Source organism: Lacerta agilis, chromosome 7, assembly GCF_009819535.1.
Source record: "Lacerta agilis isolate rLacAgi1 chromosome 7, rLacAgi1.pri, whole genome shotgun sequence".
NCBI lineage: Eukaryota > Metazoa > Chordata > Lepidosauria > Squamata > Lacertidae > Lacerta > Lacerta agilis.
Window position 1 is genome coordinate 80,413,392 of NC_046318.1, and position 26,802 is coordinate 80,440,193.

At 42.7% G+C, this 26,802-nt stretch overlaps 1 protein-coding gene across 17 annotated transcripts in view; it reads right to left on the bottom strand.

The window, feature by feature from the left end:
• Positions 1–26,802, bottom strand: part of PTK2 (protein tyrosine kinase 2) — a 175,594-nt gene that overhangs the window by 14,712 nt on the left and 134,080 nt on the right. For 14 of the 17 annotated variants that reach the window (XM_033155919.1, XM_033155920.1, XM_033155909.1 and 11 more), the window contains 8 exons: positions 25,175–25,275; positions 24,231–24,320; positions 21,090–21,294; positions 15,479–15,590; positions 11,996–12,082; positions 8,446–8,583; positions 7,157–7,288; positions 1,080–1,142 (listed from right to left, as the gene is read on the bottom strand). In XM_033155919.1, coding sequence (XP_033011810.1) covers positions 1,080–1,142; positions 7,157–7,288; positions 8,446–8,583; positions 11,996–12,082; positions 15,479–15,590; positions 21,090–21,294; positions 24,231–24,320; positions 25,175–25,275 — 928 coding nt within the window. Of the gene's footprint in view, positions 1–1,079; positions 1,143–7,156; positions 7,289–8,445; positions 8,584–11,995; positions 12,083–15,478; positions 15,591–16,289; positions 16,309–21,089; positions 21,295–24,230; positions 24,321–25,174; positions 25,276–26,802 lie in introns of those variants that run through there. The other 3 variants (XM_033155921.1, XM_033155922.1, XM_033155923.1) reach the window with 2 other exon arrangements.

Below are 26,802 nucleotides of genomic sequence, written 5' to 3' on the forward strand. Positions count from 1 at the left end.
TGATTGTCTTACAGCCCCATACCTCAAAGAATGCCTTGATCTTCCCCTCCAGATGAAGGAGCGGCAGTCAGAGATCAACCAAGCCCCACTGATCAGATCCTCAAAAATCGGAAGGTAGGCCTGATATTTGCTTTCTAAGTAGCATGCTCACAGTACATTAGCAGCAGACGTCCTTATGAACAAGCAAGCCTGAAGCTGTCAGCAAGTTCATACTGCAGAGGGGCTAAAACAGCATTAAAACAAGTCTGTGTTTGCACCCAAAACTCCCAGTGATGATCCAAAGGCCTTGAAGCTAATAATCCAATTTAAATACTCTGATCTCTGTTGTGAAAGCAGTGCAGCCCTTATCCTTATAAAGCCAAGGTGGATGAATGAGTTCATAAGACTTTCTTTCAATATTGCAGCTGCGCCTGAGAAATGCACATTTAAATGCCCCAAACACAGTAATTAATTGGAAGGGGGTAGGTCACCACCAAGTACAGGTTTCTGACTAGCAATCAGATCACATGTTTATTGTCTGAGGCAGCTATACCCCTGTTGCAGATGTGTTTTACAAGTAGGTACATCCAACACATTTTTCATCTAGCCCTTGTTTCGATGATAGCTTGCTTACAAACATCACCCTCAAGACACCACTTAAGTTCCACATTACTTAGGAGAATGTTCTCTAGTTACTCAAACATCTGCAGGCATTCCTTTACAGTTTTGCTTCCTGTTGACAGATATGTCAATGCAAAGCTAACACACGCACACACACCGACCTGGCTGTGTACCGCAAAGCAGCTTTAAAAATAATTAGAGCTCTGTTTGCAAAGAGAAGAGCGCATCTGCTTCGGCGGCAGCATGAAAAGAAGCAGCTCCCCAAAGTGCTGCGTGCACAAGACTTCCCCCGTCAGCGCCGTTCCCAGAGAAGCGGGAGCCTTTTGAAACCTCTCACATAAACATAACAATCGTGGAAACACCGAGAAAACCAAAACCCATCTCCCACGAGCACGAGTGGAATGTTAGCAACGTTTTCCGTCGAGAAAAATTAAACAAACATTTCTCCCGATAGTCGAAGAGATGGCATTTGTGCTTACCGGACCCTGGAGACACCCATCTTCTCGATCGATGCTCCCCCTAGAGAGCCTCACATCAGGTTTCTAAGGAAATGAAAAGAGATGTGGCTTTGTACTGCTGGTTTTGAAGAGCCATGCAAGCCAAATAGCCTAAGAAATAGAATTCTTACTAAAAGAAAGGCAAAACATAAAATATCCTCAGCTGGGAGGAAAGGAAGGGGTGGGAGAGAGCGCACTTTGACTAATACGGATGCTATTGCATTCCTTCTCCTCATGCCTCCACTTCACACACACACACACCCAACACACTCTTCCAAAACGCAGCAAATGAACCTCCCAGCAGCCCTTCTAAAGATTTTTCTTTTCTTCTGCTCTTTTTCTAACTACTCGCTTTCTTGCTTGTACATAAAAAAGGCTTTGAGATAAATATTGATAGTACCATCATTTCCCCAACACAACATTGGAAAACCTGCATTTTAATTCTCCCAGGAATAGCAGCAGCAGCAGCAGCGCCAGAGCCGTCGTTTATTGCGCTTTTCTTCCTAACAGCGAAAATTTCAACCACAGGATGAGAAACGCTTCACATTAATTCCTGTTTCCTGCTTGAGGAAGGCTTAAATGTACTTGGCTCCATCTCCAAACTTCCCAAATGGGGCCAATTACCAGCGCTCTTTTAAAGCACAGAGATGCAGAAAGTTCACAAGGCAGCCTGGACCCAATACGCTGCTTCTAGCAGGAAGAAAACAGTTGCCACTTTTTATTATCCCTTTGAAAAGCCAGATTAGTAAAGGAATCTGTTGACTTTTTAAAAATAAAACAATTCCTAAGGATCATCCTCCTACGCCGATACTACAGTGCATAATATAAAAACAAAAACTTGGAAATGATCTTTTGCAAAATGGATCAGATGAAGTTTTTAATTCCGCCCCCCCCCCAAAGAAAATTAAAATTAAAAGGGGCAGGGCAGAGATAGGCTAAAAGAAAGACTATGTTCACACCCCACACTAAGCCAAATCATAGCTTAGCACAAACATGCTGGCTCCTGAAGAGGGGGTGGCAGACATTTTGCTCCTCCCTGGGATTTTTAGGTTAGGGCAGCATGGCTGCTAATCCATGGTTTGGTTTAGTGCATGGGTAGGCAACCTAAGGTCTGGGGGCCAGATGCGGCCCAATTGCCTTCTCAATCTGGCCCGCGGATGGTCCGGGAATCAGTGTGTTTTTACATGAGTAGAATGTGTCCTTTTATTTAAAATGCATCTCTGGGTTATTTGTGGGGCATAGGAATTCATTCATTATTATTATTTTCAAATGGTCTGAGGGACAATGGACCGGCCCCCTGTTCGAAACAAAATAAAAAAATTCCTTCCAGTAGCACCTTAGAGACCAACTATGTTTAAAAAGTTTGCTGACCCCTGAGCTTAGTGTGTCATCTGAATGTAGGGTCAGGGTTTAAGTTTCTTCTCAACAACCAACTTCATTTATTTATGCAATGTTTGACTGTAAGAGAACCTATGTTTTATATATAAAAAAGCATTAACATCACTGATAAGCAGGTAAAAGCAGATATTTAAGAATGTTCAAAATGAATAAAACCAACAATACCAAAAAAGAAATAAAACACATGCAACTTCTACAAGTCTAGATAGGCGTGCCTAAATAAAAATATTTTAAGTGGGTGCCGAAAAGAATACAATGAAGGCACCTTCCTGATGTCAGTAGGCAGAGAGTTCCAATAGGCAGAGGTGTACCACAGTAAAACACCGCTTTCTTCAAGTGTGGAACAAGCATTATGTGTTGTTGTTGTTCAGTCGTGTCCGACTCTGTGACCCCATGGACCAGAGCACGCCAGGCACTCCTGTCTTCCACGGCCTCCCGCAGTTTGGTCAGACTCATGTTGGTAGCTTCAAGAACACTGTCCAACCATCTCGTCCTCTGTCGTCCCCTTCTCCTTGTGCCCTCAATCTTTCCCAACATCAAGGTCTTTTTCAGGGAGTCTTCTCTTCTCATGAGGTGGCCAAAGTATTGGAGCCTCAGCTTCAGGATCTGTCCTTCCAGTGAGCACTCAGGGCTGATTTCTTTGAGAATGGATAGGTTTGATCTTCTTGCAGTCCATGGGACTCTCAAGAGTCTCCTCCAGCACCATAATTCAAAAGCATCCATTCTTCGGCGATCAGCCTTCTTTATGGTCCAGCTCTCACTTCCATACATCACTACTGGGAAAACCATAGCTTTAACTATACGGACCTTTGTCGGCAAGGTGATGTCTTTGCTTTTTAAGATGCTGTCTAGATTTGTCATTGCTGTTCTCCCAAGAAGCAGGCGTCTTCTAATTTCGTGACTGCTGTCACCATCTGCAGTGATCATGGAAGCCAAGAAAGTGAAATCTCTCACTGCCTCCATTTCTTCCCCTTCTATTTGCCAGGAGGTGATGGGTCCAGTGGCCATGATTATGTGTATTATATTACAAGTATTGTATCAGTTCCTTGGAGAATGTTTAATCTATCCCCAACTTGTCCACTGGCAAATGATGGAGCTCCCACACAACTGAACAATACATGAGTGAGGTAGATAGTACTGAATAACTATCACAGGGATAGTTAACCTAGTTTGCCCAACTAGGAGGATGTAGAGGGGAAGAGGGAGGAACAGACCCCTCTGCCTTTGATTTCTTAATGACAGCACCATCTCACTATTCCAAGGGGATGTTCCAACCTCTTTAGAGCATGGTTGATTAACCTATGGCCCTCCAGATGTCACTGGACAGCAACTCCCATCACCCATGATCATTGGCCATGCTTCCTGGAACAGATGGGAGTTAGCCCTTTGCTCTCTCCAGCCTGAAACAGCACCATGGCATCAGGGTCTGAACTCTCGCCACTTCTCATTTCCTTAACTATCCTAGAACATGGATGGACAGATCAATTTGTTTGTGGTCCATGGCACTCCATTCATAGGTCCATTCCATATCATTATGGAATATTTAAAAAAACAACCCCCAAATTGTTCACATTTTAATGTGTATTTCACAAAATATGCATTTTGTATGCATATCACCCCAAGATGCATGGTTTTGTATCTGTTTTGTCCTGAAATACATTTTACTGCATTTTTGAGCAGATGACAATATTGAAAAATTCAGAAAACTGTGTAAACTGTATATATCCCATAAGCATAAATCAAGGTGGATTGCCTAAAAATGTGAACTAAGCAAAATCCTCAAGCATCTCTATCGGGGGAGGTTGCACCTACAATTATTTTTACAACAGATTGTCCCCCTTGTGTATAGAAAATGGTGCTGTTAAAAGTCACATCCATTTAAAAAAGAAAAGAAAAAAGGATGCAACCGGACAGGACAGGTGTTGCAGTTGTGACTGAAAAGGATAGATTGGTAGTGTGTGTCCACAGCATCCTGGGGGCAGTTGTTTCTCAATTCAACATCCTCCAGGTATGTGCAAGCTTTCTTCTGGGCACTCTACCTAGCAGGAAGTGAAGGCAGCTTACCGTAAATACACTACCAACAACAGCAAAACACTTTAGGGTAAATGCCACAAAAGCGAAATGTGCGCAGAAGCCCTTGCTTAGCTGAATTCTTTTGGGAACTGCAAGGATATAATTACCCACCGCCCCGCCCCTCTTCACAAAGAGGAGCTGGAGAGCTCTGCTGCATTCCATGTCGGGTTTTTTTTTTTTTTTTTCATTAATTCAGTGGGAAAAAATGCACAAGTCATTCTCAACAAAGGAAAAATGACGGCTGTGTTCTCTCTCTCTTTTTTTTAATCCTAAAATAAAAACCCAACTTTAGCACACAGTTCCACCAATTTCCCTGCTGCTATTTGTGTTTTCCTAGTCCATCTAGACAAGTGCTGAGCTGCACATATGTGGGAATATTTGTGAATTCACCAACCCCTGAAAACAAAAATAAAAAGCCAGAGATAAGAGCACTATGTCAGTTATTCCACCCCAAATCCAGAGAGGCCAGTGAGGGGTTGCAGAATTCCAAGCTTTGCTGAACAGTGTGTGCGTGCTCATGCGCACAACTATCAATGCGCTATTGACAGAAAGCCACAACAGATCCAAGGATGCAAACTGCTAAAAGCGTAGGAAAAACAGGTCCAATGATTAACAGAGAAAATAAGATTGCCTCTTGGAGACACCCAGAATCTCCACCCCTAAGAAATCTGATTAAAATGTTGTGTGGATGCCTGCTTAAAGTTCATCAAAGACATTTGGACCACTTTCCCTTCATACCTGGGGCTTGCAGGGTGTGTCTCCTTGCCTCTAGGGCCTGCGTTTTCACTGCCCCTTAACCAGGCTGCACACTGGGCATTCATGTTCCCTGTTTCAGCCCTGCAGAATCCAGTTAGCCAACCCTCTCCTCTCTGTGACACATCAGGAAGGGGTGAGGATAGTTCAGCCTAGACCACAACCCCCTCCCTTCCAACCTGACAGCCACAGATTCCCTGCCGCAACCACTTATGGGAGGCTCAGTCCAGGCTCAAGTGCAGGTCTCCTCCAAGGCCTTCTGGTTCTAAGCAGAACACCAAACAGCTGAGAAGTACAAGAGGCACTTCAGCTGTGGTCTGTTGCAGGTTACCTTGTTAACTCCAAGAGCTTCTGAAGAGGAAGTGAGTAGCTCCTTTAGGTGTGGCTTGGAGTAGCCTGGCACTGTGCCCATGCAGACAGCTCTAGCTATGGAATGCAGGGCTGAATTAAAACTGGACTAATTGGAAGCCTACATGTTTAATGAAATCTCTTGAATATACTGTCACAACTCTTCTCATTCAGTTTTGGAATATATATATATATATGGGGGGGTGTAAGTTAGTCCTGAGATTTTTTTCTTTCTTGCAGACTCAGCATTGGGTGTGCCTCCTTAGAGGGCATTCCAAATTTAAAGTGCCACCACAGAAAAGGCCCTCTCCTTTGTGAAAGTATAATGCTTGACTAACTTAAAGAGGGTCCTTGGAACAGATCCTCTCCAGGAGATCTTAAGACATGGGTCTGTCTGGCAAAGGATGGCTAGTAAGGCACCCATCAGGAAGACCGAAGAGTAGAAAACCTTGGAACGCTTCTTTAGCATCTCTGTCCGAGCTGCATTTAGTCAAGTAAAAGCTGCTTGAGAGATCATTTGAGGACTTAGCAAAGACCCTCAGAGCCAAAGAAGATGACTCAAACCTGTGTGTAGTAGCTTCACTTCTTCACTGCTGATCAATCAGTAGCTCACACAAGTCTGAAGTTAGGAGAAGAGCCTTTGACATGAGTACTACCCCCATAGCGACCAACTTGGGTGTGGCCGGGTCTTGCAATTCATCATGTGGGAGAGGGTAGAATGTGTCACAGGTAGGAAAGTGCAACTCAGGTTTGGAAGGCCTGGCTCATTCCTTCCAGATGATTTCAGTGAAGTTGGTCAGGTGGAAGGGGAAGACTGAGGCTTAGCTGGTTCAGACAGAGTCTTGGGATTATCCTCATCTGAGTCAGATAGGTGTAGAGTTTCTTTGCTGGTCGCCAGGGGAAACTATCATATAGGAAAGGTCTGCACTAGGAGAGCCTTTTCTTAGCCCTTTCAGCCTCTCCATCTTCCTTATCAGAGAGAGCAGAACCCATCTGAGTGAGTGAGAGGGAGGGAGGGGGAAAGACCTGTGTACTTGGTTTCTTCCACCTTAGGTGGAAGTGTTGATGAAGGCAGCTCTGATCCTCTTGTATCTCTCCTGTGACTTGCACAGATAAAATTAGGTCAGTTTGAAAAAAGAGGCTTCCTCTTGTGTGGAGATCTGTGGTAAGAACTGGAATGAGGTCATGTTCCTAACTAGGATCTAAAGTGGGAGTGAACAGCGGCAACCCCAGATCTACAACATCACCTATGTATCTGTAAGGAGGGACACTGGAACATTTGCAAATGTCAGGTTTTACTTGGATCTTACCCACAAGTGTGATCTGTGGATCCCTACTTTGCAATTATTATCAGAACCATGAGACTTGTGGTTGTTTTATTGGTGCATCTGACCAGTGTCTGCATTGACCTGAGCCCAGCACCAAGTGTGTCTTAGAGAACACTGCATTAATTAGCGAGAGAGAAGCAGCGCAGTGGAATGTATTACCAGGAATCTCTCTTCTTTTTCCAACCATCGCTGGTCTTCCTCCATTTCCTGTTGCTGTCGTATCAATCTCTCCTCCATTAGATGTGCAGGTAGAACTTGTCCCATTCCTCGTAGATCTAAACTGCCGGAATCCTACCAGATGAAGAGAGAGAGAAACCAAGAATATTAATTGTTGCAGTATTTTTATTCTGTTAATATAATCCTGTTCTTGAAGGCAGCAGCTTTTCAGGCAAGATAAAAATCAGTTTGCAATAAACTCATTAAACAAACAAGGTTCTAGATTACATTTAGACACGAGAATTCTAGGCTGAACCCCCAATTCAGATATGCAGCTAGCTTGCAGCCGAACCTAATTCACTGGTCATTGCAAGGATAAATGAGAAACTGCCAGGAAATTTGCGCAACTGAAAAGTATTTTTCTATCCATTACAGACCATCTATTTGGCTGAAAAGGCACTTGAAAAAAGTCATCAGAAAGAGAACTGAATATTTGGATCTAAAAACCCTCTTATATCACTAGAAGCACTCAGCTAACTGTAGCAGCAATTGCCTTCAGCAACTGAAACAGGTGCTTAATGGTCTAGAGAGAGCCTGCTCCCAATGCTTCGTGTCACTAGCACTACCACCTACGCACTCCAAATGACATGCCAGTGATGCTTTGTCATGAGTAGATCCACTTGTAGGAAGTTGTTGTACTAAGAGGTTGGACAGGGAGGTTTAAACAGCACACCAGAGGAACAAGAATGTTGTTGTTTTTTAGCACAAAGTTTCGGCCTCCTCCAGCATAGTGCATTAAAAGATGAGTATATTAGAACTTGGGTAAGGGAAAGGGCAAGCCAAAATCTTGCCTGCGGAAGGAATGAAGACTAACTGTGAAATGTTTTGCCATTCACTGAAGGAGGAGAATGGTGTGAAACCAACACTAGGTTCCCTTTTCTCCCAGCAGATGGCAGCTGTATAATCTACCTAGCATCACTGCCCTCTGGCTCTGATTGCTCTGGTGCAGCAATGGAACAACTCTGCACTGCCCTATATGGATTGCCTGGGATGATTAACTAGCTCTCTCAGAAAAGCAAGGCTGTACAGAAGCATGCTGGGAGCTGCTTTCGTCATATAGATTATGTCAAACTGGGTGGGGGTGAAACACCAGGAGGAGGACAAATGAGGCTACTGAAGCCTTATTGAAGGAGGAGGAGAAGGCAGGGAGAGAGGGAATACACATATTAGCTAGAAAGCAAGCGAATGCTCTCAACTGCCCACAAGTTGCTAATTATATGGGAAGAAGTTACCTCCATGTTGGGTTGCCACATGGATATTTCTTGAGGCCGATGATTCCAGGAATCTGTTTGATCCAAGAGGGAAGCCTGGCCTGGATAAATGCTACCCGCCATAGCCGGAATCCCATGGGAACTGGTGTACCCTGAGACCTACCAAAGAAAGCAATGAGAAATGCCTGAACTCACTACGAAGTCTCCAGTTAAACTTTTACATGTTTTAAGAGTTTGTCCTCATAAATCAAAAGCAGGGGAGTACAATTTTTTAAAAAATCCAAGTGAGAGAAAAGGAGAGTTGAAATTGATGCTTTCAGTCACAATATGGTATGCCCTTAGATGCTGCCTTATATGTACCTAATTTTTAGAGGTTGTTTCTGAAAAACTCAATTTATAATGCCCTGAATGAACACGCCCATATCAGAACACTTGTGCATGATATACAAGCGCACAGTGCTCGCTGACACTAATAATGATGATGTTTGCATTTCTCTATATATACTGCTAAATACAGACCCCCAGCATTTTCTACAAGCTTTTACGTCTGTGGTGGCAGAAGATAATTAGCACAAGAAGCTGGAAGATGTTCCAACAGTTTCTCCATTGTGTTCCAAAGCTGGTTTCAAATGAGAGACTGGTTTAAAAATGCACAGCATTGTAGACATACTGCAAGCTTTGCATCCATCTGTGAGTTACTGCAATAATTATTGTCAAAGGCTCCAGGGTGGTACAAGATCAAAGATAAAACAAAGCAAAATAAATGCATAAACTTTGGCTTCTCTTAGCAAATGTAAAAGCCTTCAAGGAGACCGCTGAGAAGTGTCTTATCGGTACATTTAAATGCACTTCCACATCTGTGCAACATTTGCAACTTACAGCTTTCCATAAACCCTAAATAAATGAGGAAGGATTATACTACAGCTTTAAGACAACAGTGCAGCAATAGTGCCCACATCTTTTCTTTCAGCTCTGACCTCTCAGCTTCTGTCTAATCCTCTATCTCAGTCTCGCCCACATTTCTTCCCAGTAGCCTTGCAAACATGTCAGCATTTAAAATGGCAAAGACAGAGCTCATACTCTTTCCATTCAAAACTACGTCATTCCCTCACTTGTGTAAAGTGAGAGATGCTGATACTTGCTTCATCTCCAGATTCTCACTTTTTGGAGCACTTTGGGTAAGATCTGCCAACATCCAAACCATCTTCAAATCCTGCCCGCCTTGTCTGTCTTTACATCACTTTACACCCTTCCCTTTTCTCACTTGGGAAAATCCTCACCCATGCTCCAGGTGCCCCTCCTCTAACCCACCACAACACCCTCCTCACTGGCATTACTGCTACCTTTCCCCCTCTTGACTCAGGTTGCATGCCACTGCTGAAATAAACTTCTTACAATTCTATGGCCATCCCCCCTCAATAAAATCTTCTGCACTCTTTCTCCCTATTCACTTCTGACTCCCAGTCAAGCTCAAATGTCTTCACTCTCAGCCTGCTGCAGATAGGAGCTCCATCATCTGAATGCCTCCTCACTCACTGCAACTTCAAATAAGTCAAGCCTCGTGTGCATTCCTTCCCCTGAGATTCTGCCATGCACAAAGCGACAGACTTAAAGCACGCACGCACACGCACACACCCACACACCCCAGTATATATTTTTCCCACCTCTCTCTTTCACTGTCTGGTGCCTTTGTTTTGCTTTCATTGCCTTTGCACAAACTCACTGGCTATCAGCATCATTTGCTAAATTATCATATTGCTCAATGTTGTTATTTCTTCCTACACTTGAACAAACTTCTCAAATCAACTGCACAGCCTACTTCTAGTTACTCATCGAAACCATTTTCAGCAAAGTCCTTCCTACCTCCCAGTGCATTCTTAATCTGGATGTACCTCTGTGCAGTGCTATTTTTCTAGACAAAGAAGGTGCCGGAACTCACCAGGAACACATCCCTCGTTCTCTAAGAATGGCAATGGCACCCACCTGAGGGATGCCAGAACTGAGTTCTACTAAGTTCCGACCGAAAAAAGTTCTGCCTCTGATGCTTCTCATATCTCCACTTTGCCAACCTCACTCACTCATTTGCTTTTTAAAAGACAGCGAGAATTATAAATTGGGAATGAGTAATTATACGTTCACCAATATAGGTATTATGTTTTTTCTGCACAATGAAAGGAATGCACAAATATACAGTTAAGCAGTAATCTAAAAAGCACATTCATTAAAGAAAATGCATGAGGGAGAGAATTGGGTACTTGGCATTAGAAATTGTATATACCTAAGTTTTTTCCATCTTGCATATTTGTCTAGACCAGGCTCCTTCAACCTCAGCCCTTCAGATGTTTTTGGCCTACAACTCCCATGATCCCTAGCTAGCAGGATCAGTGGTCAGGGATGATGGGAATTGTAGTCTCAAAACATCTGGAGGGCCGAGGTTGAGGAAGCCTGGTCTACACTTACCCCCTCATCAGAGCTTTTGTATTCACAGGTCAATTGCAGCCCAACCTAGCAATGCCCCAGCCCTTTGGAGCTATTTTTTAAAGGTCTTTTGGTGTAATTACTCCTTTAATGAGGGAGAGCCCGTAGCTCAGTGGCAGAAAAAATGTTTTGCATGTAGAAGGTCCCAGTTGACAAGACTGGGGCGGGGGGGGGGGGGAGAGAGAGAGAGACTTGGCTAAAACCTTGCAGAGCTACTGGTAGTGTCTGCCAGTATACCAATTCTGGACAAGACAGGCCAAAAGGACATAGGTTTATAATAATAACTAAGTGTACCTTCTACGGCTGTCAGTTTCTTCTCTTTTTTTCAAAATAAAAAAAATCCTTCCAGTAGCACCTTAGAGACCTTCATATACCATCTGAAGAAGTGTGGATGCACACAAAAGCTCATACTGGTAACAAACTTAGTTGGTCTCTAAGGTGCTACTGGAAGGAATTTTTTTATTTTGTTTCAACTACGGCAGACCAACACGTCTACCTACCTGTAACTATCTTTTTCAAGTTACTGTGCCAGATAACGTGTTTTTGACAACCCAACATAAATCCATTATTCCTTCAGCAACCCAATTTCAGGGTTGTTAACATTCTGCAATTCTATGATAGCAAAGTTCAACCAAATAAGTTTGCACTGGGCACAGAATTCATTATCAGGAACAACATCTTTAATTTAAAAAAATAATAATTCAAAATTGTGATGAATGTGCTTGAAAGTATATGGGTTGTGCCTGGCAAAATTATAGAAGCTATGCCTGAGCATAATTAGCAGGGGGGGGGGAGTATGCAAAATAAGTCAATAGTAAAAAAAAAAAAAATCATACGCCTAATTTTTGTTCTCCTGCCCAGGGACTTCATCACTTCTGCCTCATGTCTGGCATGCAGTTAGCAGTAACTGTTTAATGGGAGTAACAGTAATACTGGAAAAAGCTCTTACGAAAGTGTTCCAGGGCTCCCTATGTGCCATGTGTGGACCATCCCCCAACTATATGAACCATGCTTTCCCTCCTTCTGCAAACATTTAAGATGATGAATTTTTAAAACAGTGAAACAATAGTAATTAAGAAGTAGTAGTTCTCACCTGGTAATGATTGGGCTGTACCATATGCTGTGGGCTGGGATAAAACCCTTCGCTGGATCTTGGGCTGGGATAACCAGGTCTGCTGGGCTAGAAATACAAAGAAACACACTTTCATTTCAAAACAAAGTAACGCAACTCACTACGTTTTTAGTAAAATAATAAAATAAAAATGCAACAAAACAGAGATGCAAGAAGTTTCTTTCATTTATGTACTTAGACTTGGGTCCCATCCTAATCTGCCCAGGACGATCACCAGGTTTATGACTGGAAGCAAATGGAAACATGTAGTAGGGATGGACACAATTTGTATGACAAAGGAACAAAAAAGGAATAAGGACAATTACTAGATGAACAAACTGAATCAACAACAAAAAAGGGCTTTGGCATTACAGTGATTCCTACAGATGGCGACTAAGTAATGTGCTTTACAAATTCCTATTGCACTCAACTGATGCTTTTTCATAGGGTCAAGTTTTATTGAAAAGTTCATGAAGGTTGATCCCCGCCTCCAGTACATTCAGGTTCGAAGTAGAAGTCAGAAAAGGTAACTAGAACACTTTTCTCTCAGTCATGTCAGAGCCCATCTGCATTCCCTCCCCCCAGCACAGATCCAAAATCTCCTCTATTATGTGCTAATCAGGTCCCATTGCTCATTAGCCACAGCTTTCAAAGGATTTAGTGTTGTGCTTCTCTTAATCAAGCTGTAATTCTTCATTCATTAATTTAAAGAAACTTATTATCCACTCAGATTAGTTCTAAGAATTTAACAGTTAATGCCATCAAACAACGTTGTAAAATACTAATGGCAGTTTGCAGCTACAACTCATGCCATACTTCTGCAAATGTATATATTAGTTATTCAAAGCACTTCACCAGGAGAGTTAATTCAAATGGCTCAGCTACAGGTCAGTGCTGACTTCTGGTCATTTGAATTTATTGCCTTCTGTGTTCTGAAGGGCAAAGCCATGGTAACTAAGAAAGGAACACAAAATATGCTTTTAAAATTTACTGTAGTTAGTGCTGGAAAAAAGCACTCCAAGCCACCATGGCCACCTGAGCCTCCAGTGACAAGATTGAATCTAGGAGCACCCTCAAGTTATCGTGCAACCAAGTTATTGTGCAACCAACCAGGACAGGCAATCTCCTCACTTCCCGTACTCAAGAACCTAGGACATATTGCACCTCTTTTTTCAGGACTCAGTTCCAATTTACTGGCTCACATCCAGTCCACCATTGTCTCTAGACAGTGGTCTAACACTGCGACCACCTCTCCTGATTCAGATGGAACAGAGAGCTAGACCTTGGTGTCATTTGCATATTGGTGACACCTCCAAATCTGATGACAACTCCAAGTGGTTTCATGTAGATATTAAATAGCATGGAGGACAGGACAGGATATCACAGGACAACTCAGACAATGCCAAACAATAGCCTCCCATAACTACTTTCTGGAAATGGCCTTGGGAGTAGGATCAGAACCACTGAAGTACAGTGCCCTCAACTCCCACCTTCCTGAGGTACTTCAGAAGCTCCATCTGGTATGCAGGCTGAGATCCTACCTGCCTGCGGACTGTCTCGCCAGAGTGGTGCATGCTGTAATTATCTCCCGCTTGGACTACTGCAATGCGATCTATGTGGGGCTACCTTTGAAGGTGACCCGGAAACTACAACTAATCCAGTATGCGGCAGCTAGACTGGTGACTGGGAACAGCCGCCAAGACCACATAACACTGGTCTTGAAAGACCTACATTGGCTCCCAGTACGTTTCCAGGCACAATTCAGAGTGTTGGTGCTGACCTTTAAAGCCCTAAACGGCCTCGGTCCTGTATATCTGAAGGAGCATCTCCACCCTCATCATTCTGCCCAGACACTGAGGTCCAATGCTGAGGGCCTTCTGTTGGTTCCCTCACTGCGACAAGCCAAGTTACAGAGAACCAGGCAGAGGGCCTTCTCAGTAGTGGCACCTGCCCTGTGGAATGCCCTCCCACCAGATGTCAAAGAGAAAAACAACTACCAGACTTTTAGAAGACATCTGAAGGCAGCTCTGTTTAGGGAAGCTTTTAATGTCTGACAGACTATTGTATTTTAATATTTTGTTGGAAGCCGCCCAGAGTGGCTGGGGAAACCCAGCCAGGTGGGCCGGGTATGTATGTATGTATGTATGTACGTATGTATGTATGTATGTATGTATAAATATTATTATTATTATTATTATTATTATTATTATTATTATTATACCATGCTCAACAGTATTGAAATCCACCAAGAGATCAAGGAGAACAAGCAGGGGCGCACTCCTTCCATCTCTCTCCCAACAAATATCAACTAGGATAACCAAAGCGGTGCTATGATCGGACCTGAAGCCAGACAGAAATGGATCCAATCAATCAGCTTCTTCCAAACATGTCCAAGCACCTAGTCTTAATATTCTCTACTCCAACAGACAGCAATGCACCCAAGGTCTCAGGCAGGGGTCTTTCGGAGCCTTGTGGCATGCAAAACATGCGCTCTACCCCTGAGCCCTTACCAGCCTGCCAATAACCAATCCCCAGTCAGAGACACACTGGCATTCCACTCACATTTTATGCAGCATAGGTATCTGTTGCATGTACATCAGCATTGAGGGAAAGGTTGATGAAGTGAAAACAGATGTAAGCAAAACATCTGAAAATGGTCTCATCATCCACTGAGCAAGGGATAAGCCTCAGTATAAATTAGAATGGAATGAACTTGCTATTATGGCTTGCTATTATGTCGTAAACAAAACTTTATGGATGTCTCACAAGCCAGCTATTTACAATCGATCAGGCAAGACAAAAATGAAAATATTTAATCCCCAGGTAAAATAATACAATGATAATTTGGGTGCCCCTGGGAGGAGATTCTAAAGAGGACAATGAGAATGTAGAGAACAGTGAACAACCACCTGATGTATTACCATTGAATGTTCACCTACTATCAGACCCAGTTAATGTCTTCATAGAGGTTTATGGTGAACATGTCATGAACCATACCAAGTTTCAGCAAAGCAGATAACGAGATTTGAACCAAATGAGTAGGAATTACTGAAATCACACTTATTCTAAATTTCAGTCAACAGATAATCAACATCAGAAGTTGCATGCCAGTTTCACATTTTTTTTTACAGAATTTATGTAATACTTTTCATCTTTCAAGTATAGAAAAATAACAAGTTATTTCTTAAAGAAGACATATCTAAGAACTAATTTGTATTTCTTTCCATTTCTGCTACCTTTAAGCTTTCTTTCTTTCAGGACTTTTTCAAAAGGACCTCTGCAGCAAAGGGAAGACAGCTTTTTTAAAATAATAATAATAATAATAAAAAGAATGTAGTTGCCTGGACTTTAACAACAGAGATTCAAAGGCTCTGTATCCGGATGTGGCCTTTGGTGCTTATTCCTGGAATTAAGAAGCCACACAGTTTTAGTATAAAGGATATGAGAGAAACCCATCTTCTGTACCTTGGGAGGAGCCTCATCTGATCCTCCCGAATCCCAGGACACCGTAACCTGTCGCCTTGATTCCATTCTCATTCGCTCCTCCTGCTGCAGCTTCTCTTCCTCCAGTATTGTACTAGGGGGGAAATAAATGTTGCACTGAAGATAAATGGCATTCTGGCTCAGAATGTAATAGATGCCGTCCTCAAGTCTCCTCCAAGCACATTCCCCAAACCAATGGTTCCAGACGGCAGACAAGTAAGGAATTTGCTAGACAAATATGTCTTCTTTTTAGACAGCAATAGAAACGGTTAGGCTTCGTAAGACTAATAGTGGGGAGGGGAAATGGGGGTGTGGGGAGCATGCCTTTGCGAAATTAGCAACTGTATTTTGAAACGCAAGACTCTTAAAACATCAAGACATATGGCAGTGAGAGATATATTTAGAAAGTTACGGGTGATCCCACAGAAGAACACTGAAAATATCTATATATTCACATTCCTTTTGATCTAATGGCACCAGTGTAATTATACTGAGGCAATTAATCAAGCACATACTTGCTTGAAAACATTCATACACCACATGTAAAATAAGATTGTTACATCTCTGAAAAGTCAGACTTAAGGAAGAAAGACGGAGAGGTATTTTCAGTTCTCTTAGTAATGTTGAATATAACATCAAATGCTTAAAACTGCATCTAAAACTCTTATTGCTTAACTTTTTACTAGTAGACAAGCTCAAACAAAAACTGTGATAGGCTTCTAACAGAGAACAGAAGGAATTTCTCCAGTAAAGCAAATAAGAGTACTAACTCCTCTATTGCTCAGCTACTTACCACATCTTTCCCACTTGAAGTGACTAATTGAAGATTTGCTGCCTCTTCAGAAATTCACTCCCCTTCCTGCCATGCAAATCACCCAACTTGGATAGTAGCCATCTTGAAAAGACTTGGCATGCAGCAGCTTCCAAGATTTACTGAGCAGTTACAGTATCCTGTGCTACATATATTCTAAGGAGTTTGAAGCTGATCCGATCATTTCCACACTGGTCTCTACAGAGCCACAAACTAATCAGTTTGGCAACACAGCAACTTTTGGATGCCAGGCAGGAGTTTCTAAAGGCTGTTCAGGATTTATACCCTCCTTGCCTAGCTCCCCCAGTTAACCACTTGGAACAAAGTGATGAAAGGCATGAGATCAGTTGCCTTAGTCCTTTGCTCATTTTAAAAATAAATTCCTCCTTGATTGGCCATTAGATTCTGCTTCTCTGCTCTGCCAAATGTAAAACCACTCTGCAGTTTCTATAGGAATGGAGAAGGCAAAAACTCAAGATAGCAATTTATTTCATCTGGTTGCTGGAAATACAGTAAATGAATTTTGAGCCTACTGCCCTGCAATCTCAGTAGGCTCCAAATGAACACACCCTACTACTACCACAAAGATAGAATAAATCAGACAAATATAGTGCCATTCCCCCCCCCCCTTTATGGTTCTGTTCCAGGAGCAAAATATCAGGTGAATTTGGTCTGGAGATGAACAACTGTTTTTGCTTGTTTACTTTTAGTGAGTTGAGTGTGGTTTGAGAACAAAGCACACACACATTTGCTGAAATGCTCAAACGGGTCTTGCATGTTTTTAAAACAATATACCACCTTGCAAAAACTGTTTAGCTAAGATAAAGATAGGATAAGCTGTGTTATGTACATATACATACATACATACATATATACATACATACATACATACATACATAGAACAGCAGTATTTCTCTCTAAATATCCCCAGTTCTCTGGGTCTGGGGTAGGGAAAGCCCATCTGTCTTATTGCTGGAACTGTGGCAAGGAAGACCCATTTCATTACTCATCTTCAGTAACAAAGCTATTTGCCTCCACCAATTGCACACCCCAGTTAACAACCCAAATCCTAGCAGCACCTTTGCTTTAAAGAGCACTTGGTGTCATTTGCAAACTGTCTTTAGAGCTGCAAACCTCAAGAAACTGGTCTCCATGTGCACATGATGAACAAACCATTTGATTATCAAGTTTTTACTTATTTGTCTGTTTTAACAGTTGGATGGAAACTTTTTATCATTCTACTTGGGGAAGAGTAAAAGAAATGGGGGCTCATGACTACAACACACTAGCTCATTAAAAGCCACAACTTACAAGAGACAGTCAATAGCCAAGACAATGAAAAACATGTAGAGCTACAACCAGCTAAAAATGGGAATCCTGATTTCTTAGCTGCATGCCTGGCAAGCTATCTATCCACATCACCGTGGTGTCTCCAACACACAGTAATATTAAGTCTAAACAGATGCAGCAAGAATTCATGACATTTTTCACTTTCAAATTTAGAATCAACCCTTTTCTTTTCAGATAAGCTATGTATTTCCAGTTTGCTTTACAGAGGTGCTAACATACACATTGCCCTGGTTCCTCCAAAACAACCTTGCCTGTATGCCTACATGACAAGTTTTGAAAATGCTTAACTTCTAAAAGCTGTAGTTACAGGTGGGTAGCCATGTTGGTCTGCCATAGTGGGGGGATCCTTCCAGTAGCACCTTAGAGACCAATTAAGTTTGTTATAGCTCATACCAATAACAAACTTAGTTGGTCTCTAAGATGCTACTGGAAGGATTTTTTTCCCTCTTTCTAAAAGCTGAAGAGCCATGGATAAAGTTTGCCTTTGAGTAATGCCTCCCATTTGCCATTCCAAGGATCAACACTAGTGAACCCTGAGCTAAATCTAGCCCCTGAACCAAAAATCTGGTGCAGTCTTCATAGCTGTGCTAGTTGGGGCTGATTGGAGTTGTAGTTCAAAGCATCTGGAAAAAGCAAGGTTGGTCTACATCAGGGGTGTCCAAACTTTATTCAAAGAGGGTCAGATTTAATGAAGTGAACATGCTGTTGAGTTGTTGAGCTTTTTTTAAGATTGAAGTTGTTGAGCTTTTTTAGGGGGCCAGATTAAACCAACTGGTGGTCCAGATTAGGCCCCCCAAATGGACTTTGGGCATGCCTGGTCTACACTGACTGGCAGACTCCAGGGTTTCAGGTGTCTTCCCAGTCCTACCTGGGGATACTGGGAATCAAATCTAGGACCTGGCTGGGACGGATGGGAGTTGGAGCCTAAAACATCTGGAGAACACAAGGTTGGCAGTGGTTGACCTAAAAAATAGGGTGGAGGATATGGCAATCCACATTCAAGAGGGCTTTGCCCATTACCATTCTCTGCTCCCTCCTAAAAGTGGCCTTCTGAAAAAGGATTTGTGAACCAAGTCCCAAACTCATGTGTGGAAACCAGCAGTGGTCATCAGTGGTAAGGATTTCACACATGCTCTGAAGGACTCTCTAATTATTTTGGAAATCCAAAAGCTAGGCTGAGCCATGACTCTCAGAACAGATTCCTGGTGTAACTCCCAGTCAATGCTGATTAATGAACGCCCCCCCCCCCCAATTTTGGAGCCTACAGCAAGACTTTAAAATAGGGAGCATCAAAGCAACCCTGCCCCCAATTCCTGATCTGCTGAAATGAAGGCAATCCTCAGATGTTTTTGTCTCTGCCCTGACAAAGAAGAGTGTGAAATGGAAATGACTCTGAGAAGCTTTAATCTGCTTGAAGCAAAGGATTAAAAATAACACATAAAACTGTCTTTGTTTGGCCACTGGGAGGGAAGAGTCCATAGATGGGAACAGCACAACGTCTGGAGATATTTTTGACTGTGCCTTTATACAGCTGTTCTAATGCACTCTTAGCATTTTAAAGCTAGAATTCACAGGAGGTCAGGAAAGTCAGTTTGAGCCATATTTTTCCCAAACTGAACGTTATTTGTTGCACAGTAAGTAACGGAGCATGTCTTGTCTTGCAGCTTACCCTGCCAGATCTTAAACAGCTTGAAGGCATTCAACTAATTTTCTTAGCAAAGTTGACATTTTATTTGAAATAGCCATCAGAATGCATTTTTTCAGGAAAATACCATTATCCAACTAGCCAACAATAACCCTTGACAGTGCAGTCCATGCCCTAAAAGGGAATTACATGTTATTGTATTACTAAATAGAAGGCAATCTTCTCAAAGTTCTTCAGACAAGTATAGTAGGACAGAGTTGTGTTTTTTAATTTATATTTATTTCCTCACATTAACTCTGGCTTACCATAATGTGTGAATTAGTCAACAGCAGATGCAAAAAAGAAAACCTTCTAAACAATTTGGTTTTCAGGGGCATAGAAATAAAATATTTGAAATGTGCTCTACGACTGCCCAAGGTTGCATCACCAGCAAAGAATTTTCAACCCTTGCAAGTAAAAGGGCTGACATAGCCTTTATGGAGTGAAAGCAAAGCCAAGGGATCTTTGTCCAGAGAAGGGAGAAAAAAAGACCTGTGAAAAATATATAAGTTCTTCTAAGAAACAGCAATCTTCTACTCCACCTGTTCAGGTGAAACAGGAAGCAGTGTTTACTTCTTGGCACATAGGGAAAACGTCAGTGCCTTTTTTGCTAGAATATAGGGAGTCCAGCACTTCTTAACAATTCCATCTCATCCAGTACATCTCTACCTGTTCACTCAGTATCTGAAACCCTACACCATGTCTCCACACCAAGCACGTGGGAAGAATTTCTTTCTGGTTGAGGACAAGGACAAAATTACCTCCTATGGGGCAAAGGGGAAGTTGGCCTGACCCTAACACTTCTCATCCCAAAACAGCTAGTTCAGACAGCTTTTACAAAGACAGTGGCTGGTTGTTTTTACTGTGTGGCTATGCTCATTCTTTATTTATTTTTAGGAAGGGGCTTCTGCTGGAGGCTTTTTGTTTTTACTTTTATTATTTTTATAGTGTGCTATATCGTTATACTGCTTACTACTATTAGTGGTCACTGTCTTGGAAGCCCCCAACAAAAAAGCCAGGTGAACACTATTTTAAGCAACCAAAAAGTGAGAATTTAGGGCAATATCTGCAAGGCAGCTGTAAGAAGGGTTGGAGTGCCCACTGAGCCCTTCAAATACATATGCTCCAAGAGTCAAGCTGCAGGACTGTATGGTCAAATTCACCCTCCACAGCAAAAATAATAAAAAAGGAGGGGGAGAATATCAACCACAGAGTCTGTGAAAAAAGGTAGACCAGTAAAATCATGGGGGAAAGGAAATAAGATATACTGAAGGTGAATACAGTCTGGAAGTAGCACTTGGTAGGTATTCAATGGGACTGACAAACATAATATATACTTGATGGAAGGCTATGAAACAGAGCAGTCACACCAAATATTATTTGATTCAAATATTCACAGATTTATTTATTTATTTAAAAATGCTTTGTTTAAAATAGTTACCGTATTTTTCCATCTGACGCCCCCTATGTTTGGGGACTCTGATTTAAGAAAATGGGGGGAGCTCTATCCGTGTATAAGACGCCCCCTAATTTTGGACATTATTTTTAGGGGGGAAACCTAGTCTTATACATGGAAAAATACAGTATATCCTAAGCACGAACAAGCATATTTTTATTTCAAAATAATGCCATCGATCCTTCACTCCACCCTCCTCCCTCACAAACACAATCCCTTTAAAGCCCATATCTTAACATAACAAGATTAGCACATAACATGAGATGCTAGCAGACAAGAAAGTGATTCTTACTTCAGCTGAGCTTTAAGTTCCGTAAATCTCGGCCGCCTGCTGGGGTCATATGCCCAACATTTGGTCATAAGGCTGTACAGAGTGGGAGGGCAGTTCGGAGGCATTGGTAATCGCTCGCCATTCTCAATGCGGCCAATCACATCATTGTTCTTCACTCCTTGAAAGGGCTTTATGCCATGCATTAAAATTTCCCACATACACACACCTGGGAAATTGAAAACAAAAAGTGAGCAGTTAACCAGAAACAAGAGTATTTGTGGGGAAATTATCAGCCAGGATAAAGACTTAGCTAATAAAGTTTTGAAAGGATTTGTTTTCTCAGGCATACAGATAAAGGGGTGACTGAGTTGTTGAACAATAGCTAGCAATAATGAGTTGGAAATTGTGCAACCTCTCAACAAACAGTTGCGTTTTTGTTCAGAAATCTGCCTCAGCAGACTACCTATCTGTTGTTCCAAACCATGAATATTCACCGTGGAATTTATGCTCCAACCACATAAAGGAAAGATATATTAGATTAACCGTAAAAGGGGAAATTCTTGTTCATGTGTGCACTCCCATTTTTGGAGGAGACAGACACATCTAGGCTAAAACCTGTTCTCGGAATAGGCATGGTCCAGTTGCTAGGATACCAAGGGGCAAAAGGTATCTACTTTCCCAATCTAAACCCAACAAGCTAAGGTTTCTCAACCATATTGTCTGGGCTTAATCCAGACAAGATGAGGGTACTGTGGGAAAGTACATATATGATTTGGACAGGTGGACATGGCTTGCTAAAATGGCCTGGCAGGTCAAATGGAAACATCTGGTGGGGCAAGTCTGGCCAGAGGTTGCTGCTTTATTAGAAGAACAGTGGAACTTAAAAAAAACCCAACCACAACACTATTATAACAAAGTAAATTGATTAACATATTTCATTGGCATAAAAACAAAGCCTCAAAATGGATTCCCCCCCCCCCCAAAGTGCTGAAGAAGTGTGAAATGGTAATTTCTTTAAAAAACATACGCATTACTACACTAAAAGGCCATGTTTAATACTTCCCTTTCTTATTAACTTATCACAAAGCAAAAGCTGCCTTAAAAAAGAAGTGTGCTCTACACTTTCAGCCCCACTTACTCAAATTGGCCTTAACCACTTATTCAACTAAATTTTTGGTTAATCAACCAGCCTGCTAAACTTCACCATCCTAGTCATAATGATAAAGAGTAAACAATCCTTGTTTTCCACATTTCCCACAAGCTTGTTCTTACTTGTGGACGTTTCTTGACAGTATTTCAGTCTGAGGTTAAGTTTCAACAAAGAAAAAAAGCTGAACCAAGAGACAAAGTAGTTTCAATCGAAACTATGCTTAACATGGGTAATCCAACAAAAATTGCCTTAGGAGCTGTTAATAGCTGGGGCTTTCTACCCACAATGCCTTTCCTGTAACCAATTAAAAAATAAATTACTGAAGAAAGAATGCTCTAACTGCAATATAAAAGTAATTATGAACCAAAAAAATACAAAGAAATGAGCTTGTTTTTGTTGCACTATGCTTTTACTAAGCACAGTGAGGCTGATACCAACCCACCCCTTTTGGCATATGCTCAGCTTGATTATTACAAGGGATAAAACCTCTCCTGCCTCTTGTCATGTACAGAAATAAGTACAGAAGAATTGAAGAACTTCCAGAACCTAGCTGTAGCACACCTTTGTTTATCTGTATCGGGGTCAGCAAACATTTTCAGCAGGGGGCCGGTCCACTGTCCCTCAGACCTTGTGGGGGGCCGGAATATTTTTTTTGGGGGGGTGAACGAATTCCTATGCCCCACAAATAACCCAGAGATACATTTTAAATAAAAGCACACATCCTACTCATGTAAAAACACCAGGCAGGCCCCACATATAACCCAGAGATGCATTTTAAATAAAAGGACACATTCAACTCATGTAAAAACACACTGATTCCTAAACTGTCTGCAGGCTGGATTTAGAAGGCAACTGAGCCGAAACCGGCCCCCAGGCCTTAGTTTGCCTACCCATGTTCTATATAAATGAGTGTTTGTGAATGAATGAATGTTTGTGTATATACGTATGTGCACACATACGCACACACATACAGCAAGAACCATTGATATTGCATCACAATTTAGCATGAGCAAGATAACAAAGGATTGTGCTTTGTAGATGAGGGGGTGGAGTTCCACTAATTAGTATTATCATTTTTATGCTGTTTTGCTACTCATAAAACGTCACAGCAGCTTACAAAGGAAAACAACAACAACAACAACAACAACAACAACAACAAACACCAGCAGAACCACCACAAGAAGCAGAATGAACAAGTGGCATCAAACACCAAAGGCTGCCTGAAAAACCTGTCTTCACCCATCTCTGTAAAGACAGAAAAGGCAGAATAAATTCCTCTTGGGAGAGAGTTGCAGAACATCAGGAGCCATTCCACTGCAGCTACCGGTACTTCAAAATAAACAACATATGCAAGGCAGAACACCACATCCGGCACTAGCTAAAGCTTCTGAGTCACTTAACAAAGCAACCTCATCACATAGTGTGTATTACTAAAGTTTAATGTGAAAACTACCAAAGCATGTCTAACAATGGCCAGGGCTATAGCAGGCATCTGGCTTTTCAGCCAAAGCAGGTGAAAGGCACTCCAGCCTACAGCTACCAACAGGAAATCAAGGAGCAATGGTTGATCCAACAGCACCTCCAGACTACAATTCTGAATATTTCAGGAGGGAGAGACCTTGTCCAGAGAAAAGGCATGTCCCAAGGCAACCAATTTACCGACTCTCATGAAGCCCAAATGGCAATGGTATCCCTGCTCCCATATAAGCAAATGCTCATCATTTCCTCCTATGGGAAAAGTAAATCACACGCCACAGTAAAAGCAAAACTTGCCTTCCACCCTGACATTAGGTTGCCCAGCCTCACTGACATGGACGCAGCAGAATGATGCAATGTATGTAGGTCTGTGTGCAAAATCCAGAGGTACATTGCACCCCATAAATCCTTTAATATCCTTCCACAAGGTTGGAGGGAACTTGTCAGTGTGAAAAATATGGGAAATGAAAGCCTATAAGTGGTTCACATAAAAAACAACAACCCTATAAATGGAGCTCTTGCTGATCATCACTTACCAAACATCCAGACGTCACTGGCTGAGGTAAAACGTCGGAAGTTGATGGACTCTGGTGCCATCCACTTGATAGGCAATTTTCCTTTGGAAGCTGGAAGGTATAAATCACAACTACTGAAGACCCGTTAACTGCTAATGCTAAAGTATATCCAGCTGATTATCTTCAATAGTATACACACTGTTCTTTCTCCTGGCCATTTGTAAAGATCCTTTTGTGCCGGGCTTCTCAGAGTGTAGCGTCAATTACAAAGGTGAAGACCAAGGAAGGTGCCTAACAGTTGTACTCTCACGAGAGGAGTATAAGTAACAGCAGAGACTAAAAACCTAATGTTACTGTCAAGCTGCACTGAGCCACTTGCATTGCTGATTATGATGCCCCCTTTGGTTGCTGTTTACTCATCTCCTGCTGCACTCCACTGCACTGCCTTGCTAAGCCACTGCCTTGCGGCAGGCTTTTCTGCCATCTGATCTCACATGCGCTCCGACTTCTTCCAAGTTTACAGGCCTTGTTTTTCACTAGGCTGGCCCAGGATCTGGATTATTGTTCCAACATACACCACAGAGGGCAAGAGGGCAGAATGCATGCAGCTTGGCTCCCTAACTCTCCATTAAAATAAGTCAGGTATGAAATTCTAAGGAAAGTGTTATATTTTAAACTGACAGGTGCTGAATGTCATTGGGCAGATAAAATCTGGTTACTTATTTAAGAAAGCTGCAACGGTAAGCAGAATAATTTGCAGAAATAACATTTTTCTGGCTTCTCCTAAATGTAATTATACAACATTGGTTTATTTTTTAAACTGGGCTGGGTTTGTTTTTACTTGCCATTATACTGTAGTTCTGTATTATGTCGCATGTACCATCTAAAATCAACTGATTTAGTAAATACAATGATGTTGAGTACATTTTGGAAACCATGCCTTGCTGAACATTCCCCTTTCTTACCTTTATAATATGTACTATCTTCCATATACCGGGACAAACCAAAGTCACCTAATTTCACACAGTCCGTGGAGGACACAAGCACATTTCTAGCAGCAATATCCCTGCCAGAGGACACAACAGTTATTTCCTTTCACATAAATGTAAGGCATCAAAAGTTTTGACTATTAGCAATATTCTGTGCATTTCATCACACTGAAATCTAGCATCATTCTCCCTTACTAACCCGAGTTATCTCCTCCTGGTAGAAATGACAAGTGCACTACCAGTATTGGACAGCATGGAGGGCCGCTCCTGCTCACCTGACCTCCAGTCGGTCACACTGCTGCAACTTAGGCAGAAAGGGAGGGGAGGGGGCACTGTGGTTCACACACATTGGTGGAGTCAATCTGGTGCTCTTGCCAGTGTGTTTGCACCATCCCAACCCTCCCCTTCTACCCCCTGGTAAGTAGCAGTGACACAACAGACTGGAGGTCAGGTGAGCAGCACTAGCCTACCACTCTGTGCACACACAACATAGTATATGAAAGTCTGTTTAGGATCTACAGAGAAAACAATATGAGTATGCAAGCAGCTACCCAGGCCCGTCTTAGAGGGATCAGCCGCCCTGGCGCAGCGATCCCTCGGCGCCCCCAGCCTGCCGCCTCTCCGCCCGCCTCCCTCCCACGCTGGCCGCCCCTCGGGAGGGGGGGGTGGGCGAGCGGGGGATGAGGGGCGTGGCGTTGGAGCAGGCGCTCGCGCGCCGGCAGGCAGAGGATGAGGCGCGGGCGGGCGGGCTGCAAGCCGGCCGCCCTCGCCTCCCAGAGCCCCAGCTGGAGTGCTGGAAGGTCGCGCAAAGCCCCGCGCCGCTCCAGCTGGGGCTCCGGGAGGCGAGGACGGGCGGCTTACAGCCCGCCCGCCGGCGCGCGAATGCCCGCCTGCCCGTGGGGGCGGGGGCGGGTTGGGGAGGGGGAGCCCGGTATGCCGGCGGGCTCGCGGGGGCGCCCCTGGGGTGCCCAGCGCCCTGGCGCGCCGCGCCACCGGCCTCTATGGATGAGACGGCTCTGCAGCTACCTTATGCCCAGCCAAATCGATGTTCCTAGACCTAGGATAACCATCTGCAGAAGTCAGACTTTGCCCTGTTACCAAAAATTCAGTGTAAATCACTGAATTGAGACCTACTTTATGTTAAGTGTGTGCAACACCTTCAAATCTAGGGCGCCTCTCTGGTAATCTTGCCCTATCCATGTGAAGGTGAATTACAAAATCTTCATTAGTTTCAGACTTCCTACGACTCTTGACTGTACCGTACACACAATTTCTTTGACATGAAGAGCAATTATAGCCCATGCTCTAAGCTAGTAAAGTACAAAGATTTTACCCATCCACTCATGTGCCTCTGAGTGACAGCAGGTGCTTGGAGAATCAGAGCAACTGGGGAGTACAAGAGTTTCCAAATTTCCGTTGCTCATACCTCTCTCACCATATAAATCAGAACTCTCCCATTTCTCCTCATGGTGAAAAAAAGCTTGCATTTCACACCAAAGAGGAAATGCAAAATGCATTTAACACTACAGGGGGAGCTTACACTTCCTCTTTCCCAAATTATCATTCATGAAATCCCCAGTTTCAATCTCAACTCCAGCATAAAC